Source organism: Peromyscus leucopus, chromosome 12 (assembly GCF_004664715.2).
Source record: "Peromyscus leucopus breed LL Stock chromosome 12, UCI_PerLeu_2.1, whole genome shotgun sequence".
NCBI classification, from domain to species: Eukaryota; Metazoa; Chordata; class Mammalia; order Rodentia; family Cricetidae; genus Peromyscus; species Peromyscus leucopus.
Window position 1 is genome coordinate 47,504,434 of NC_051073.1, and position 18,044 is coordinate 47,522,477.

At 37.8% G+C, this 18,044-nt stretch overlaps 1 protein-coding gene across 1 annotated transcript in view; it reads right to left on the bottom strand.

Annotated features, from left to right (window-relative positions):
• The window catches only part of LOC114691906 (myosin-15), a 128,936-nt gene that overhangs the window by 54,134 nt on the left and 56,758 nt on the right, over positions 1 to 18,044 (bottom strand). Inside the window, 6 exon segments of the mRNA XM_028867466.2 lie at positions 2,146 to 2,236; positions 3,659 to 3,804; positions 5,562 to 5,738; positions 6,644 to 6,886; positions 10,080 to 10,335; positions 16,005 to 16,141. Coding sequence (XP_028723299.1) covers positions 2,146 to 2,236; positions 3,659 to 3,804; positions 5,562 to 5,738; positions 6,644 to 6,886; positions 10,080 to 10,335; positions 16,005 to 16,141 — 1,050 coding nt within the window.

Sequence of the window (18,044 nt, forward strand, 5' to 3'; positions counted from 1 at the left end):
TTTTCTTTCCTATTTTATAACTAAAGGAAATTCAACACCGAGAAAATAAGCAATTTTTCTCCAAAGCCATACCAAGAAGCATAATTACAATTTTCAATTCTTCCAGGTCCCTAGCCCTGCATTATAGACAACATCATTAAATTATACAAAGAGGGAGATTCTTAATAAAGAGCACGCCCTTTTTTAAAAAAGGACCTCTTTCATATGCCAAGAACAATTTTCATAGGGAGCTTATAAAAATATGGCATAGTGAATTATATATGCAATATCTTTCTAAATTTTTAACCCTCTTAATAATTATAGACTCTGGAAAACTGACAATAGAATCAATACCCATTCAAGCAACTTGCCCTCAAGAAACAACATCTATCAACCCTACCCACATGGCAAGCCAAGTTGGTTAATTGGTTTCTTAGTCCTCAGATTCCAAGTAGTAGATTTGCAGTGGTGAATTAGAATTGGTGGAGGAATGGGAACTACTGAGGTGAACAGTCATCTGGGATGCCATTACAGGCAGGGGTATTAGCCAAAGTGTTGATAGAACACTTGGAGCTCCAGATGCTCCAGTGCAATGGTAAAAAGTGCTGGAAACCTTCAGAGTCACTGTATTCAGTGCAGCAAGAGTGGCAATATTCACTAACACCTTAAGTAAATAGGCACAGGTTGGGAGAGAAGGGAAGAAAAGCAAAGACTATTTACAAAATGCTTTCCTTTACATTAATAAATTGGCTTAGAGACAGCTATTTCTCTAGATCACGCCAGTTAAGCAGTCCACCAGTTTTATATACAAGATATCCCAGGGCAAGTGCTTCTAAAATGTAATTTCTACCCACAAGTAAATGTGGTCCCTGACAACTAGTTACTGAATCTGAAATATTTATCTCAAATAATACTATCCTTCACTCAAAATCCTCAGAAGCATGTCTTCATAAATAATTTTTAGAGAATCGTTAAGGCACACACAAAATTTTTTTTGGATAAGTTGGGAGTTTTATTTTCTTTTGGGTAAAGTCATCTATCACTTGAAGATGTACCTAGAAAGTATAATGCTTGGTGTTTAATGTTGTTTCTGAAAAGAAAGCATGTTCACAAGAAATGGGACTGGTTTTCTTTCTTTTTTTCTTTTTTCTTTTTTAAGAAATTTTTTATTCATTTTATATACCAACCACAGATTTCCCCTCTCTTCCCTCCTCGTGCCTCACTCCACAGCCTTCCTCTCCCAACCCACCCCTTATTCCCTCCTCTGAAAAGTTAAGGCCTCCCATGGGGAGTCAGCAAAGCCTGGTACATTCGGTTGAGGCAGGTCCAAGCTCCTCCCCCTGCATCAAGGCTGTGCAAGGCATCCTACCATAGGTAGTGGGTGCCAAAAAGCCAGCTCACTAACTAAAGATGGATCCTGATCCTACTGCCAGGGGGTCCCTTAAGCAGATCAATCTACACAACTGTCTCACTTATGCAGAGGGCCTGAGAATGATTTTCTTATTGGGCTTAAAATATCCCAAAAGATAAGCACTAAAAGGAGGTATTATTAAGATGTTAATGTGACATAAAAAATCTATACAAATGTATATGCAACACCATGTATGCATATGTGTATAGCCATAACAGTACTTTTAATTGTCTTATAACATGGTGATATGGTGTAAAATAACCACTTAGTCTGAAATTTCCAAATTGCTATCCATTATCAAATAAAGAATGCTTTGGGTTTATGAATAGCTATAGAATCTACTGAATTTTAAATTAATTGCTTTCTAACCATAAAAGTTAAACACTAAACTAATGACACAGCGGGTCATGTACTGTTCTTCCCACATAAACATATCGTTGAATTTAATCATTTGAGCTCAAAGCTGCCAAGATTAATGTGTTAAAAATTATGTGCTCAAGATTCAGCACAAGGACTAGTCCACAGCAAAAGTTCAAAGAACAAGCTACTTGTTATTATTCTCGTGAGAAAGGAATTTTAAATTAAGAGGTAATTATCCCTCCAGGGTCACACATTTGTGGGAGGCCATTTACCTTCTTAACTGCTGCTCTTTACTTCCTCTGTCTACAGCTGGCTAAGGGTACCAGTTATGGGAGTGCCGACCATTATTCGTGGATCTAAACACTGGCACACAGAATTGTCTGATAATTGGGTACCTGAAGCTCTTTCATCATCTTCTGAAGCTGAGATACCAGGTTCTTCTCACTCTCCACTTTTGAATTCATCTGACTCATTTCAAATTCTTTCCTGTTTAGGAAAATGTGACAAAGGTAATCTGTCCACATAATAACACATATTTAAATACTTTAAAATTATGGAATAGCATATGAATTCTTACTGTAATAAAACCATTACATCTACATCTGATTTGAATATTATATAATCCCTGGTCTCTTTCTTCAAATCATGATCACATGTTTGGTGTGTGTCCTTCTAAACTCTTTTCTAAGTACTCATAAGTGTGTATGTGTGTGTGTGTGTGTGTGTGTGTGTGTGTGTGTGTGTGTGTGCAAAATAGTAGGGATATTTTAATTTTCTTTACTGTAGAATCTATCATATTCCAGGAATTTGTATGTATACATATATAACTTGACTTGACCCATACAATAATATAAGGGACATGCTTATACATGGTCTCACACAGAGCTTACTTTACAATCAGCGTGTAACATGTATTCAATCGAACTCTGGCCTACAGCCTGCAAAAGCAAGGAGTATTATCTTCACTCTGCCAAACTGACGTAATTTTCAACACTGACTGTGAAGGGAACCTGTCAGCATTTTCTAACATACTGTTCCCTTGCATTCTTAAGATGACCACAGACACATGTCAAGTGTAATAAGTTAGGAATATACAATCAACCATCACCAAGAACATGCTTGAGGCCAACACATGCATGCAAGCAAAGCCACTTGACTACTTTATGAACTGTGGACCCCAATTTTGATATGTTCTCAGTTTTGACCTTGTATTTGGATCTTACTTTTGCTCCACTTATTTGGTAGAATCTAAATCTTTAAGTGTTATTTTTAAAAAATCTAATAAACAGAAGACAAAAGATACAAACCATTAAGACATATGTCACCAACCAGCAGAACTAGACAGAAAACCATCTTCCAGTCAGTTCCATAGGGTATAAAAAATCCAAGGGAACCAATAGAAATTTTCCATATTTTTTATCATTTCATATAAGTATGACTTTATTATAGGAATCAATGTTTTCATAGTCTACATAAATACTACTGCAACTGTATCTGACAAGGAAAACAATATTACTTAGTGATCATAGAGTTCTCCAGGCTTCATATCACAGTCAGGTTTTCACTGTGTTTGTATTGCCGTTGGTCTCATCACAAGTCAAAGAAGTAGGCTACTTTTTGTAGACTCGCATTTGCATAATTCACCTCTCTTCTGTGTTACTACTTCCAAAATTTTCACTTTCTAGGTGGATGCTTTCTGCTATATTCTCTAGATTGTATCTTTATTTTTCCAGTTGGTGTTAGAGCCCATTGTATTGAAAATATCCCTTTCCTAAGCTTCTAGTCACCATATTAGGTCTTAAAATATCTGTCTCTGGTCTAGAAACCTGATGCTAAATGAAACAAGAACACTGATCCTCCCAGTGTTAAGATTTTCCCAGAATCCCTTGGCATTGGGAAGGTGCTTACTTCCTCAGCTGTTCTGCCAGCTGCCACTTGCTGCTCTCCAGGTTCTCGGCATCCTCCTGGTTCTTCTTTAACTCACCCTCCAGCTTGAGCTTCTCCCTCTCACACTTCATTCTGGCTTTTCTCTCCCGTTCAAGGGCACCTTCCAACTGAAAAAATAAAAAGGAAGCATACTTATCCAAATAAAAGTCAGAGTTTGTATCTTATTGAAGTTGCTTACATTAACCACTTTCAAGAAAAAGAAAAGTCTGGGAACAAATTCTGTAAATGGTGCATAAAAGCATTTTAGGGTCCACAGCAGGGCTGAGCAGGTAAAGGTCAGGTAAAGACTTGCTGACAAGTTTGTAGGCCTGAGTTTGATCTCCAGGATCCATGTGCTGGAAAGAAAGAATCAACTTCCATTAAGTTACAATCTGAACTCTACATGTGCACCATAAATGAAATGTACACCAGCACCACCACACATAAACCAAATAAATCAAACAGTAAACATTATTTTTAAAATTTGAAGAGTTAAATAAAAAATATATGCATCAGTGGGTTGCCAAAACAAGTCTAGAAATAAATGATGGGTGAAAGTTTTACAGACTATAAATGATAAGATCTGTCTTAGAGTGGCAACCAATAGCAAGTGGCCAATTGTCCATTTCATTACTTCCTGGAAAAAGTAGCTCACTTCTTCACCTGACAGCTCATTTCCTGGGTGGATAAGTCCCATTTACTCATGGGTGTTTCTTTAAAACACAAGTGTTCTGCTCTCTAGAACTACAGTATGTAATCAGTCTGTGTAATCATCCATGAATATCCACAGCCTACCTGGGACTCACATGGCATGATGGTTTGCCCCTGCCCACTGCCCTTTAAACTCCTCACCTTCCTCTAGTCCATAACACTTGTTATATCCTGATATTGTACAATACTACTCAGAGCATTCCAGCTGTCTCTGAGTTCATGTTGATAACAGTGATAGAGAAGTTGGTTTAGTAGGAAGCTGGGAAACAATTAAAATACTACCCTCTGTTTATTGGTAGCCTCGCTTTTTAACAATCTCCCAAGTAAAATATATGAAATTCAAGTTGTTTAAAGGGATATTTCTCAAAGGTATGTATAAAAATTAGAATTAGATGAACTACAGATGTTATAAAAATAGAGGTACATGTCCCCTAGAACATGATGAAATTCCAAAACAATAGCATTAGTAGGTAGGTCCCTTTGGGGTACATAGGTCAAGAGGACAGAGCTCTAATAGAAAAAAAAATCCATGTATAGGTCCTCTTAGCTGCCACCGTGTAAGGACAAGGCAATAAGACGTCACTTCTGAACAACAGTTGTGTCTTTACCAGACACTGTGTCTGCCTGTTTTGATTGAGGAGTTTCTAGTCTCCAGAACTGTGGGAAGTTAATCTCTGTTGTTGAGAAGCCTGAAGTCCATGCAAATTTGCTAGAGCAACCGAAATGGGTGAGGTCACCAAAGAATGTGCACATGCAAACACCTGTAATGTCTTACATTGAGGTTATATGAGATGGGCAAACCATAGAAATAGAAAAGGGAACTAAGTAACACAGAGAGGAAAATAGTAGGAGAAAAAAGTAGATGAACACAAAAACATAAGGAAGAACCAATCAGTCAAAGATGTTACTTTTTATTATTCACCTCAGTGTTGTCTCCCATTTTCCAGAGTTGTGCAAAAGCTGCATATAAGTATTCTTATACTTATTCTTATACTCACACTGTCATGGTCTTTATGAATGTTAAGAATAAAAGACTTCTACTGGTGAAAAATAAAGTGAGTTCGCTATGCTACTGAGTTTTCATGGAACTGTTAGGGTAAATTAACTAAGCAAAACTTAAGAGATAGACTGTCAATGAAGTCAGACCGCCAAGCAGTCACCCGCTGCTGCTCACCGCTTCAACTTGCTGACCCAGCTTCAGGCTTGCTTTGCTCATGTTGCTGAGTTTCTCCTCCTCTATGTGCAGATGCTCCTGGGTCTGCTGCTGGACCTCCTGTGCAGCCCTCACTGCTCTGGTAAGTTTGTTGACCTCCTCATTGAGAGAGTGCACTTCCTCAGTCAGGATCCTGACCTGTGGGCAGACACCATTAGAGCCAGCACTAAAAAGTTGGGTATAACACCAAGAACATTTCCCTTTCATAGTTCAAAATACTCATGAGGCATCTCATGTCATCAAGAGCCATTGACACCTAAATTCAATTTTTTCCCACAAAAAGGGGGTCCTTAATCTACCATGGTCACTAAACCCCAATGTGCAAACTGTTTTCAGAGCTCATTACTGTATAACAATAATATCATCAGTGGTAATTTTAACTTCTGTTGAGGATCTGGGTAACATGTGCTATCACATGATGCCTCAGTGTCCCCGAAATGCAGCAGTTCAAGAAGGGTTCCAGCAGACAGCACATGTGAAGGTGGAGTTGGCCATCTGTCCTCCTGGGAAGCAACACAGAACCTATTGTAGAATCATCTGCCAAGTACAGTTTCATATTGGAGATTAGCTGCTTGTCAAAGGCTTCATTCAGACTCCTCACTAGTCAATCCCCATACAGAAGCACAAATTAAAGCCCACAGCTAAAGCAAAAAGCCCAGGTCTTTACCTGGAATTAAGGAGATGGCTTCAAGGTCAGACTCAGAATCACTGCTAAAGCTGGGGCTTTAGCCATATCCCAAATTACCTTTTGGCAAAGGGCATCATGTTCATTCTCATTCCCAAAGGGATGCTTGGAGGCCCAATGAAACCATTTTGCCCTATTAGATTTTAGGTGCAATAATAGTTTATTTGTTACATTAAAGGGGTCCCATACTTTCAAACTAGAAATCCGTGGAGGAAAAATATAGTTCATCAGACCCTTCACTTTTTGCTGATTCTGGCTTTCATCACTAAATTTGCAGGCCACTGTGTTAATTAACAGAGCAGAGCACTTCTGTTATTCACCCAAGAATTCAGTTTTCCCAACACCACAGAATAAGTACCTTGTGCTCTGCTGCACACTTTTCCTTCTCTGACTTTGCCAAGATTGTTTCCAGGTCATAGATTTCCTTCTTCAACTCAGAACATTCATCTTCCATTTTCCGTCCCCTGGCAGTCAGCTCAGAATTTATCTCCTCTTCTTCCTCCATCCTCCCAGACAGCTCCTTGACTCTGTCCTCCAGCTGCATCTTGGATTTAATCAGCAACTCACACTGTTCCTTGGCATTTTCCAGTGTCTCTTGTTCCTGCCATAAGAACGAGGAGAAGATTGTTGCCAACAATTGGAAGTAATTTATCAGCTGGGTGATGAGCCTGCTTAACACATAGTAAGGAGATAATTACCTGCCCTCTGCCCAGAAGTTTTACCTGCCTTTCATAGGTAGCTAAAATACCATTTCCAGGTTCCTAACCCTGTTGTTGGAAAGTAAAGATGTTGCTTGTGTTTGGAAGAGCCTTCTATATTTTAAGCCCATTTAGTAGATTAAGTGACCTCTTCTAAGGCACTTAATAGAAACTCAGGAGCCTAAGAGAATGAGCACACTTCCAAAAGTGAAAAAGTGTGCCACATATAAATCAAAGCACCTAGAAGAACTGATGTGGGCACATAGACTGACAGCTGTGGATATCGCTATATGTAAATAAACCTGATTGGCCGATAGCCAGACAGGAAGTATAGGCGGGACTAACAGAGAGAACTGAGGAAGGAGGAAGGAGAGGAGACTACCTGGAGCTGCCGCCAGGACAAGCAAGATGTAAGGTACCATTAAGCCAAGCCACGTGGCAAAGTATAGATAAATAGAAATGGACTGAATATAAGAGTGAGAACTAGACAATGGTAGGCCTGAGCTAATGGCCAAGCAGTTTAAATAATGTAAGAGTCTGTGTGTTTATTTTATAAGTGGGCTCTGGGACTGGCAGGACTTGGGAGCTGGAGAGAAATTCTCCAGCTACAGGTGCTTAGAATATTATCTAATGGAGTTCCCTTGTATAATATAATATTTATAATATTGTTATAAATGCCTTGACGTATTTTGTTTAGTATAGATTTCTATAAACTGAGCTAAGCAGTACATTTTTATGCACTGGCTGAATTTAGAACTCACAAATTTATAAGTCATTACTTTCACTATTAATTCCAACTAAAATTTTTGCTTCAATGATTCTGCCAGCAGCAAATTCCTCAAGTAACACACATAAAACTTAAGTCCTGCTTATTTTTTTCTCTCTCAGATGTACTGTCTTCAGACAACACTGTTTCCCATTGTTTCCATGGTGTGTGTCAAGCGAAATGTAGATGAAGAGGCTACTGGAAGTTTCTATGGATGCTACTAGGGGGAGAAAAGTCATCAACAGTCTTGCCCAACTGTGACCACTAAAAGCTACAGTAATGACTGGTCTGGAAAGCGATGCCCAAATTGTACAATAGCGGCGTAAATGGTATGGAAATAGCCAACCTCTAAAACTGTGAGCTGAAGGAAATTGTTTCTGTTCATAAGTTAATTATCTCGGGTACTTGATTACAGTGAAAGCAAACCACTACCATTATCTCCATCTTTCATCTTCAGACCTCACTCTCCGTCCTAACTGAAATGACTGGGGAATTTATTACCTACCCTTTTAAAGTACTCAAGTTGCCGGGCGGTGGTGGCGCACGCCTTTAATCCCAGCACTCGGGAGGCAGAGCCAGGCGAATCTCTGTGAGTTCGAGGCCAGCCTGGGCTACCAAGTGAGTTCCAGGAAAAGGCGCAACGCTACACAGAGAAACCCTGTCTCGAAAAAAAAAACCAAAAAAAAAAAAAAAAAAGTAAATAAAATAAAGTACTCAAGTTGTGTCACTAAAGAAGATGCAAGCAGCATAAAGATAAAACACTAGGTTCATGGGTTCTTTGTAACTCCTGTCTAAACAACTCCAGCTAAACAAACGGGGCTCAAAGGGCACACATGGAGAAAGATTAAATAGTAAACCTAAAACTTGGCTGAAGAATCAAAATATGAGGTCAATTTAGAAAAAAATGATCAGGACACTTAGGAAACGTCAAAGCAAGTCAAAGAAACTTCCTGTATTTGAGAACTATTGAGAACATCTGGTCTTCCGACCTCAGGCTGACATGCGGAACAGCTGTTTTCTAGAGCCCACTTCGCATGTGAACAGGACCTGGACCAGTCACCCAACACCAAAGAAGGAGGTCAACCTTTACTGGCTACTTCATTAAATGTGCCAGTGGAACTGGAGAAGCGTCACATTGGCAACTTCATGGCAGTTTAACACGGTGAGAAGCTTATCTTCTGTGCCTACTCTCTCACACGGAACCATTGTTCACTTAATTCTGCTGTAATGTGAGGAAGCAGTAGATTAAAAAAAGTCCTTGTCCTCTTTTACCTGTTTTGTGCTGATACTTTGTTTGTGGTCTAACGAATAAAGTTTGCCTGAAGATTAGAGGGCAGAGCTAGCCACTAGAGGCCAGGCAGCAGTGGCACACACCTTAAATCTCAGCACTTGGGAGGAGGAAGCAGGAAGATCAGGAGTTCAGGGCCACCCTGGGTTACAGGAGATTGATCCAGTCTAAAAGAGAACAGAGCCAGGTGGTAGAGGCCTACTAAAATCTCACCGGCTGACTTGCTAGTGGATCATTGTCAGATAAGATCCAGAGCTTCAGTCATGTGTGGTGGCTTATATCTGTAATCCCTGGACTCAGGAGTTTGTCATAGGAGGACTGCCACGAGTTCAAGTCCAGCTTATGTTACACAGCAAGTTCCAGGCCAACCTGGGCCACACAAGAAGACTCTGTCTCAGAACAATAGATCTGTATGTTCCTGGTCCCATAATAGCTTGTGATATTATACACTGAATAGCCAATAGTCATTTGACAATTTTTTTTTTCTTCTCTGCCTCTTCCTTCTTGTCTTTCATGTATATGTCTGTGGTAGGTACCTGTGTATGCATGCACATGTATGCACATGTGTGTGGAGGTCAGAAGTTGATATCACATGTCTTCCTGAATGGGTCTCTGCTTTATCAATGAAGGCAGGGTCTCTAAATTGAACCCAGAGATTATTGATCAGCTAAACTGTCTAGCCAGTGTGTGCCAGGGATTTCCCATCTTAGTGCTCTGAATGCTGGGTTGCTCCACTTGCCAGGCTTTTTCGTAGGTTGTGGGTATGTAAACCTCTATCCTCACAGTTTCTGAAGCAAGTGCTTTATCTACTGAGCATCTCCCCAGATCAGATTTATGGCTTTTTCTAAGACAGCCGACCAATGAAATTACTTCATTCTAATGCAAGGGTTTTTTTTATGTGTTTCCACAGGCTCGCTTTAATAAAAATGTACAGTATTTAGAAAGCTAGTGCATGTTTATTTTTCTCAAGTCAGCAATGGTTCTGGAACTAGTTAGTCAAATTTAAAGCAAGCCATAAAGAACAGGTGCTGGGAGCACTCACAGCCTGCAGCTTTAGAAGTAGATCATTCTTTTCTTGGACAAGGGAGACTTGCTTTGTTTTCAGTTCCTCCCTCTGGGATTCTGAATTCGCCAAAGCCTTCCGAAGTTGTGCACACTCTTCCTTCAGTCCCGCTACCTCCTCTCCAACACCCACAGACTTAGCAAGAGGCTTGGTCTTGAAGAAGAGCCCCATCCAGGGCCAGCTCTTCACAGCCATAAAAGCTCTTATGTTCTCTTGGATCAAAACAAGGGCATCCCTAAAGTAGGAGAGAAAAAAGAGAAAGACGTTAAGATATACTATTAAAAAAAAGAAGAATGGCAATACAATTATAAATAAAATAAAACCATCACAAATGACCCCAAAGAAAAATAAAGGGTAATAACAGACTACTACAAGTATTTATAAAGCAAAAAATATGATAGGCTAGAAGAACTGTATTTGTGTCTGGACATATAATCAACAAAGTTAGGTCATTGGAGTACACTACTAACTAGGGATGCTGTGACTCCTGCACCTCCCTCTCTCTCTCTTTCCATCTGTGAGCATCACCTTTTACAATAAACTACTTATCATGATTTATGACCTAGCTTCACGATCTGAGACAACAAAGCTTATTATAGACTGAAGTATCTGGAACTGTGTGCTAAAATAAATCTTTCCTTTCTTTAAGTTAATTAGCTCAAATATTTTGACACATGTCACACATACGGAAAGTCTGTGACATAACCAGAAATGCAATATGAAGGGACCCTATTAAATTCCTAAAGAGAAATTAAAAATAATTATTCCAGGGAAAGTCAGTGAGATACAGGAGAATTTAGTAAAATTAACAAAATAATTCATGATCTGAATGACAATTGCCATAGAGAGAAAGGAGTCACTAAAAAGAAGTCTTGGAACTAGAGAAAATTTTCAGTAAAACAAAACTTATAACTGATTAGCTTCAGCCACACACTAAACCAAAGAGAAGGAAAGCCTTGTAAAATTGAAAGAGGACTTTTGAAGTAAGACCCTCATATATCTCTTTAAAACAATGAGAAAGAATAAAGAAAGCTCAAGAAATCTATGACATGCCACTAAGTGAAGAACACTCAGATCCAGGAAGCTTGAAGGACCAAGAAACCTCAACTAGAGAAGGTCCCCTCATCACTGTTCTAGTAGTACCAGGGATGGAGAGAACCATCAGAGCCATGCAGACTGGAAAAACATGATTTGCAACCAGAAGGTTGTAAACTTTTGCAACCAGATGTTTGCAAACTTTCTTAAAACTCAAGTGTGCAAAGGTTCCTAGAAACAAAGAGTTTCTGCCCTGTATTATTACGGTTTGCAGGGTAAATGTGGATTTTTTTTTTTATCAAGTCTCAAAGGCTTTGCCATCACAATAGGGACAAAGGGCAATAATCACATCTTAGCCCTAACACTGACATTGTCTCTAACAATGCACCCAATAGAATGAGCAGAAGTATTGAAGTCTTTAATTCTACTTCCACTACAAATGAATGCTGCCTCTGACAAAGTGGTTTATCTTCAAAATGTGGACACCATGGGCTGAAAAGTGTTCTTAGAATACAGGCCTTAATTAAGACTAAATTGGAGGTTACTCCACCTTATATATAAAAATAATGAGAGTTTAAATAAACACAATCAGCACAGTTACATAGTTATGTTAATGAAACACAGAAAAGAAAAATTAAGAAAACAATCCCATTTATAATTACATAATAAAATAAACTACCTCACAATAATAAGACTTGGAGGTAAAAATATCTGTATACAGAAAATTAAAATATTAATGAAAGGAACTGAAGAAGATCCAAATACATGGAGAAAAACCCCATGCTTATAAACTGAAAAAACTATTTTAGCATCATTTTTGTTTGGGGATTTACAGTCCATAACAATGGAAGGCATGGAAGCAGAAGTGTGAGGTGGGTGGGTGGTCACGTTGTCTTTGCTGGCAGGAAGCAGAGAGTCTAGGGTTTCGGCACCTATGGTGCAGCTGCCCAGATTCATGCCAATCTTCCCTCCCCGGTTAAACCTCTCTAGAAACAAGCCTGAATAGACCCTTCCCTTCATTAAATTTTTTTTCTCAGGTATTTAATCACAGCAATGAGGAAAGTAACAAATATGCCCACTTCTGAATACACACACACACACACACACACACACACACACACACACACACACACACACACATATATACTGTAATCCAGACAGTTTCAAACTCCTGATCCTCCTGCCTCCATCTTCCAAGTACTGGATTACAGGCATGCAACACCACGCTTAGTTAAATATAGTTGATCTTAAATGCTCTCAACACACCCAAAATATATCTATATGAGGTGATACAGTAATTAGCCTGATTGCAGCAATCATTACACAAAGTGCATAGATATGAAAACATCAGATTGTATACCATAAACATATATTTTTGTCAATTAAACTTCACAAACACTGGGAAAAGGGAAAGAATAAGCCAAAAACAAATTGGAAGAACAAAAACAGGATAACAAATGAATGAAGTTGAGGGGAAAAAGGAAATGGAAAAAAAGTTATCCAGTTAATATATTAAATAAATAGATATACATGTAACATAAAGGAAAGGAGAGAAGACAAAATAAACAATACTGGGAATAATAGCCTAGGAATTAATAAAGATTATTTACTGTGAGTAAAATTGTACACATAGTAAATACTTAACATTTATAATTGAGTAGTACATAATATAAACAGTTTGTAATAGTGCATAAATTTTATTTAGTAAATAATTCATAAAATGACTCAGGAAGAAAAAATGAAATATGTCTAGACACTTTAAGAATTATGAAATCATCAGAAAATACCAAATTTGGATTATTTTATAGGCAAATGCACAAAACAGTCATAATTAAATAAAGTGTTTCATGTATGGAAAGAGAAAACATTCTCTAATTCTTTTACAAGGTTAGAATAATATTTGTCTAAAACTAGATAGCAGACTAGAAATTAAAGAAAATTATAGGCCAGTCAACTGATTTTAAAAATCTCATTGTAACATTATTACAAAATGCATCAGTGCCAATCAAATTAGTTTACATGTTTTAAGATCTATCAAAATTTAACACATTTACAAGTTAATTTTAAAGACCATATATTAACAGATAGATAGAAAATTAATGAGTTCGTGATTTAAAAAAAAAGAAAGCTTTTCAAAAGAAAATGGTAGAAATGGGAATACTCTTTAAACAATACATCAAAAAATTTAAGCTACAGAAAATATCATCTTTTAAATGGAAATGATAGCTTTTGCCAATGTCAGAAATATATCAAAGTCTAAAGTACCACATATTCATGAAAGTATTCAGCAAGAGGAATCTCATGGACCACTGCTGAGTAGTAAAATCAGAAAACAAAATCCTGCAAAGTTAAAATTGTGAGAACAGCCATTTGTGCCTGCACTTTGTCACTAACTTATCAGAAAATGGAACTTTTTAACTTACGTCATCTTCCAGAAACCCTTCCATATAAGAATGGGGGAAATATTAAAATGTCACTAGAAAACTATAACATATTTGAATGGCACATGATATTTTAAATAGCACAGGTTTAATTTATGGGGGAAAGGAATACATGTGGTATGTTTAAGCAAATGGGCTACTATACAGCAATTAAACTCAATAGTCTAGTCCTACACTCATCGACACTGATATACTTTTAAGAAGACTTCTAAGCATTGATGGAAAACTTCATAAAGAATATTATTCACATGAAGTAAGCATGAAAAGCCATGCAAATGTTTAAGGCCATCTATGTATCACCTAAGGCTATGCAGAGAAACCCTGTCTTGAAAAACCAAAAGGAAAAGAAAAATCTTTATTAAGACAGGCACAGTGGTGCACGCCTTTAATCCCAGCACTTGGGAGGCAGAAGCGGGTGGATCTCTGAGTTTGAGGCCAGCCTGGACCACAAAGGAAGTTCTAGGATGGATAGCCTAGGACTACACAGAAAAACCTTGTCTCAAAAACAAACAAACAGAAAAGATTATCTATATTATCTAGTAAAGAATGAGAACATATTTTTATATTAACTATACATTTATACATGTAACAAAAAATAATTAACACTAATTTAGGATCTGGGGAAAATAGATTTGAATCAAAGAGGAAAATAAACAAGGACTTCAGTAGCATCAGTTGATAATTTTTAAATTGTCGGCAATTGTATAAAAAAATTTTAAGAATTAATATTTCTTGATGATGATACCATGAGAATGTACTATATTATTATCTACATTTTTTGAAGTTTATATATTCCACAATAATTTTGATAAATGACTTAGAAACAATACATTTTAATGGCCTCATTTGAGAAATAAAGGAAGTAAATATGAAAAAATTAATACATATAAAAACTTAATACAAGTTATACAACTGGAACCAGGTAGGGTAGCACACATCTGCAATCCCAGCCTTCTCAAGAGGCAGAGATAGATCACTGGAGTTCAAGGCCAGCCTGGTCTACACAATTAAATCTAGGCTAGCCTGGGCGACATAGCCCTCTCTCTCAAACAACAATAGCAAAAAGCAAATAAAAACCCAAAAGACATGTTACTTGCTACCTAAGCTCCAACACTACACTGATTGCTATAAGAGAGTCACTAAAGATCTTCAGGAGTTGTCTCATTAATAATTTTCATAGTCTTGATCATCTTTGGACAAATAGAATTAATGTCAATCAAGAAACTTATATCAAACCTTGTGGGCTTCCCACTGGAAGTTAAACTACACTAAGGAAAAAGTATTGCCAATACAAAGTTTCTTGTTCCTGGTCTGTTTGTTTAAAGATTTTCATTAGCTTGCTTTCCATGGTTTTTCTAAAAGTTTAAAAAAGAAACCCAATACCAAATTGTCCAAACACCGTTATAAATGTTTCCATTGAACTTACCTGAAATGAATTGAGAGGTACAATTATAAGTCATCAAGACCCACAGTTGTTGAGCCAGTAGAAATAACAGTGGCATGCACACACACACACTATGACTATCCCTCTTCAGAGTTAGCTGTGGGATATGTGTGCCAATCTTTTTAAAACATGTTTTTAATTAAAATATAACTACTTTTTTTTGTTTTTCGAAACAGGGTTTCTCTATGTAGCTTTGGAGCCTGTCCTGGAACTCACTCTGAAGCCCAGGCTGGCCTCGAACTCACAGAGATCCACCTGCCTCTGGCTCCCAAGTGCTGGGATTAAAGGCATGCGTCACCACATAATTACATCACTTCTCACCTTTACTTTCCTCCCTCCAACTCTTCTCATATCCCCCCTCACTCTCTCTCAAGTTGGGTGCCCCATTTTCGTTGTTTTTACATATATATGCGCAAATACATAAATGAAGGCTGCTGAGTCCATTTGTGTACATATGATTTCAGAGCTGACCACTTTGTACTGCATACCCAGTTAGGGGGCCTATGCCTGGGAGAGACTAATTCCCCCCCCCTTTCTCTCTCTCTCTTCACTCATTTGTTGTCTGTAGCTCATTATCTAGGGTGGGACCTCAGGAGATTTCCCCTTTCCATGTCAACATGCCTGTCGATATTATCATTGTTCAAGTCTTACTTAGGTGTGGGCCAATCTTTTCAGGTGTGCTACTGCCAAAACTGTGAAACACATCACCTTCCAATGTCTGTAATTCTAAACTATAAACCATCCTTCCCAAAGGGAAGATGAGAAGAAATAAGTAATATCTGGATTATGATACTTCACTGGGGAAGACAGCAAGGTCCTTTATGCTTCCTTTTTTGTATACAGATATTAAAACATTTTCAAGACTCTGACTAAGCAGACTAGTCTTTGTACTACAGTCTATTTATTGCAGGGCAATGACCAAAGTCGCATTGGTTGAGATATGAATTGCTCTATCTATGGGAGAGTGTCATAGAGAGTTAATACCTTTCTTCTAGAATCTTCTGGAATGTGATACGCATCAGCTTTCCCCGTGCTCTGGCTTGGAACAAGGTGAAGACTTTAGATATTTTCTCATCTCTCCTTTCTTCCAACAGGTCCAGAATGCTAGGTTTTAAAAACACCTAAAGGAAGTAAGCCAGGTACAGTTTCACTCATCAGATGAATTCAGCAGTCTTTTGAATGATGCCAAGAACAACAGAAGCAGTCTACAGGACAACTTTATCAATCCTATGTCTTTGCATATGTTTTGTTCATTACATAAAATTTACATCCTAGGGAATCTAAATTTCTAACTGTAAAGGTTATAAAGGACATTTTATATTGGACATATTGGCAGTCTGATCATTTACTCTGTACTTGATTGATTAATTATAACATTTAAAGAACATGATCCAGACTTTAAAATGAGCTCAGGTACACAGCACTCCAAAGGACTTGGCAAGATTCACAACTACCTCTGCAAAGGACAAGGCAAGAAACATTTATTTCTGTGTATGGTGGGTCATAAACAGTTGTGTTGAATATTTGTTTGCTTTTCTAAATAATTTTTAAATATAAAATGATTTTTGCTAGCTGGAAACGGTTTTATTTTTATTTTCAATGTTTTTAATAGAAATAAAATTAAATCACTTCTCCCCTCCAACTATCCTCCTTTGTTTGAATCCTTCCCATGTTTCCCCTCCAAGTTGATAGCATATTTTTCTTTTGTTATTCTCCACCTTCTCCCTCTCTTCTCTCTCCGTATGTGTGTATGCACATTTGCATATGCACGCACATACAAATATATATTAATACAACATACTGAGTTCATTTTTCCTGTTTGTGTGTGTATATATGTACACACACATGAAACTATATATATATAGTTTCAAAGCAGACTACATTGGACTCTACATTGGACAACCAATAAGGGGGCTCATCTCTAAGAGAGGATAATTTTCCTTCTGGCAGTCATGAATTGCCTGTGGTTCTTTGGGTAGAAGTGGAACCCCATGAAATTATCCCTTTCATGTTAACATGTCCATTGATATTGACATTGCCAGGAAATGGAACCCTAACTTCATTCAACAGATGAGGAAATAGTGAAAGTATGGTACCTATACACAATGGAATGCTATTGAAAGTCATGACATGTAGATAAATGGTTGGACCTAGTAAAGATTTTATTGAGTGAGGTAACCCAGACCCAGAAAAACAAAAGCTGCATGTTCTCTCTCATCTGCACTTCCTAGCTCCATATTCTCAGATGTGAATTTACAACATGGCATAATCACAAAAACCTGGAAAACATCAAGGGACCCTTGGAATAGGTGGAAGAGGAATAGTAAGATGCTGGCAGTGATTTTTAAATAGCCCATGGGTTGTTGCATCTTAGTTTACTGAACCATGCTCTAGAAGATGCTTTTGCTCTACATAAGAGAGACTTGGCATTTCTCAAGATTAATCAGTAAGAATCAAAGTGAGGTGATTAGCTACCTAAGACACAAATTTCATGGAGGAACACGTGGCTCTTCTTAAAGGCATTTTGAACAACTCTGCTCAAAATATGCCCAGTCTTGTCAGTGAGTCCCACTCAGTTTCATCCTCCCATCCATGAGTGAAAGCCTCATTAATATATGTGACTTGGGATTCTTACAAGCTCATGTGAGCTTGAGCCCCGATGATTGGCATATGGCAAAAATAATGAGATATAAGGAAAGAAAGCCACAAATGATAAACACTGATTTCTAGTTATTCAAAATATAAGAATCAAATAACATTCATAAAACTGTACTATGGGGTTGCTATAATCCTAGAAACTCAAAAGGCTAAGGCAGAAGAAAGATGAGGCAAGCTCAAGAAGGATGGATAGACAGGAAGCAGGCCGACAGACAGATCTTTACCCTGTATCCTCACACTTTTCTTCAAAAATTTGGTTTTCTGTGGATGTCATTAAGGACAGCATGGTATTGACTACCAGGTAAGAGCAAGCCAGGTAACCAGAAATTTCCAAAAGTATGTGGGTTTTTTGGATAAAGTAGAATT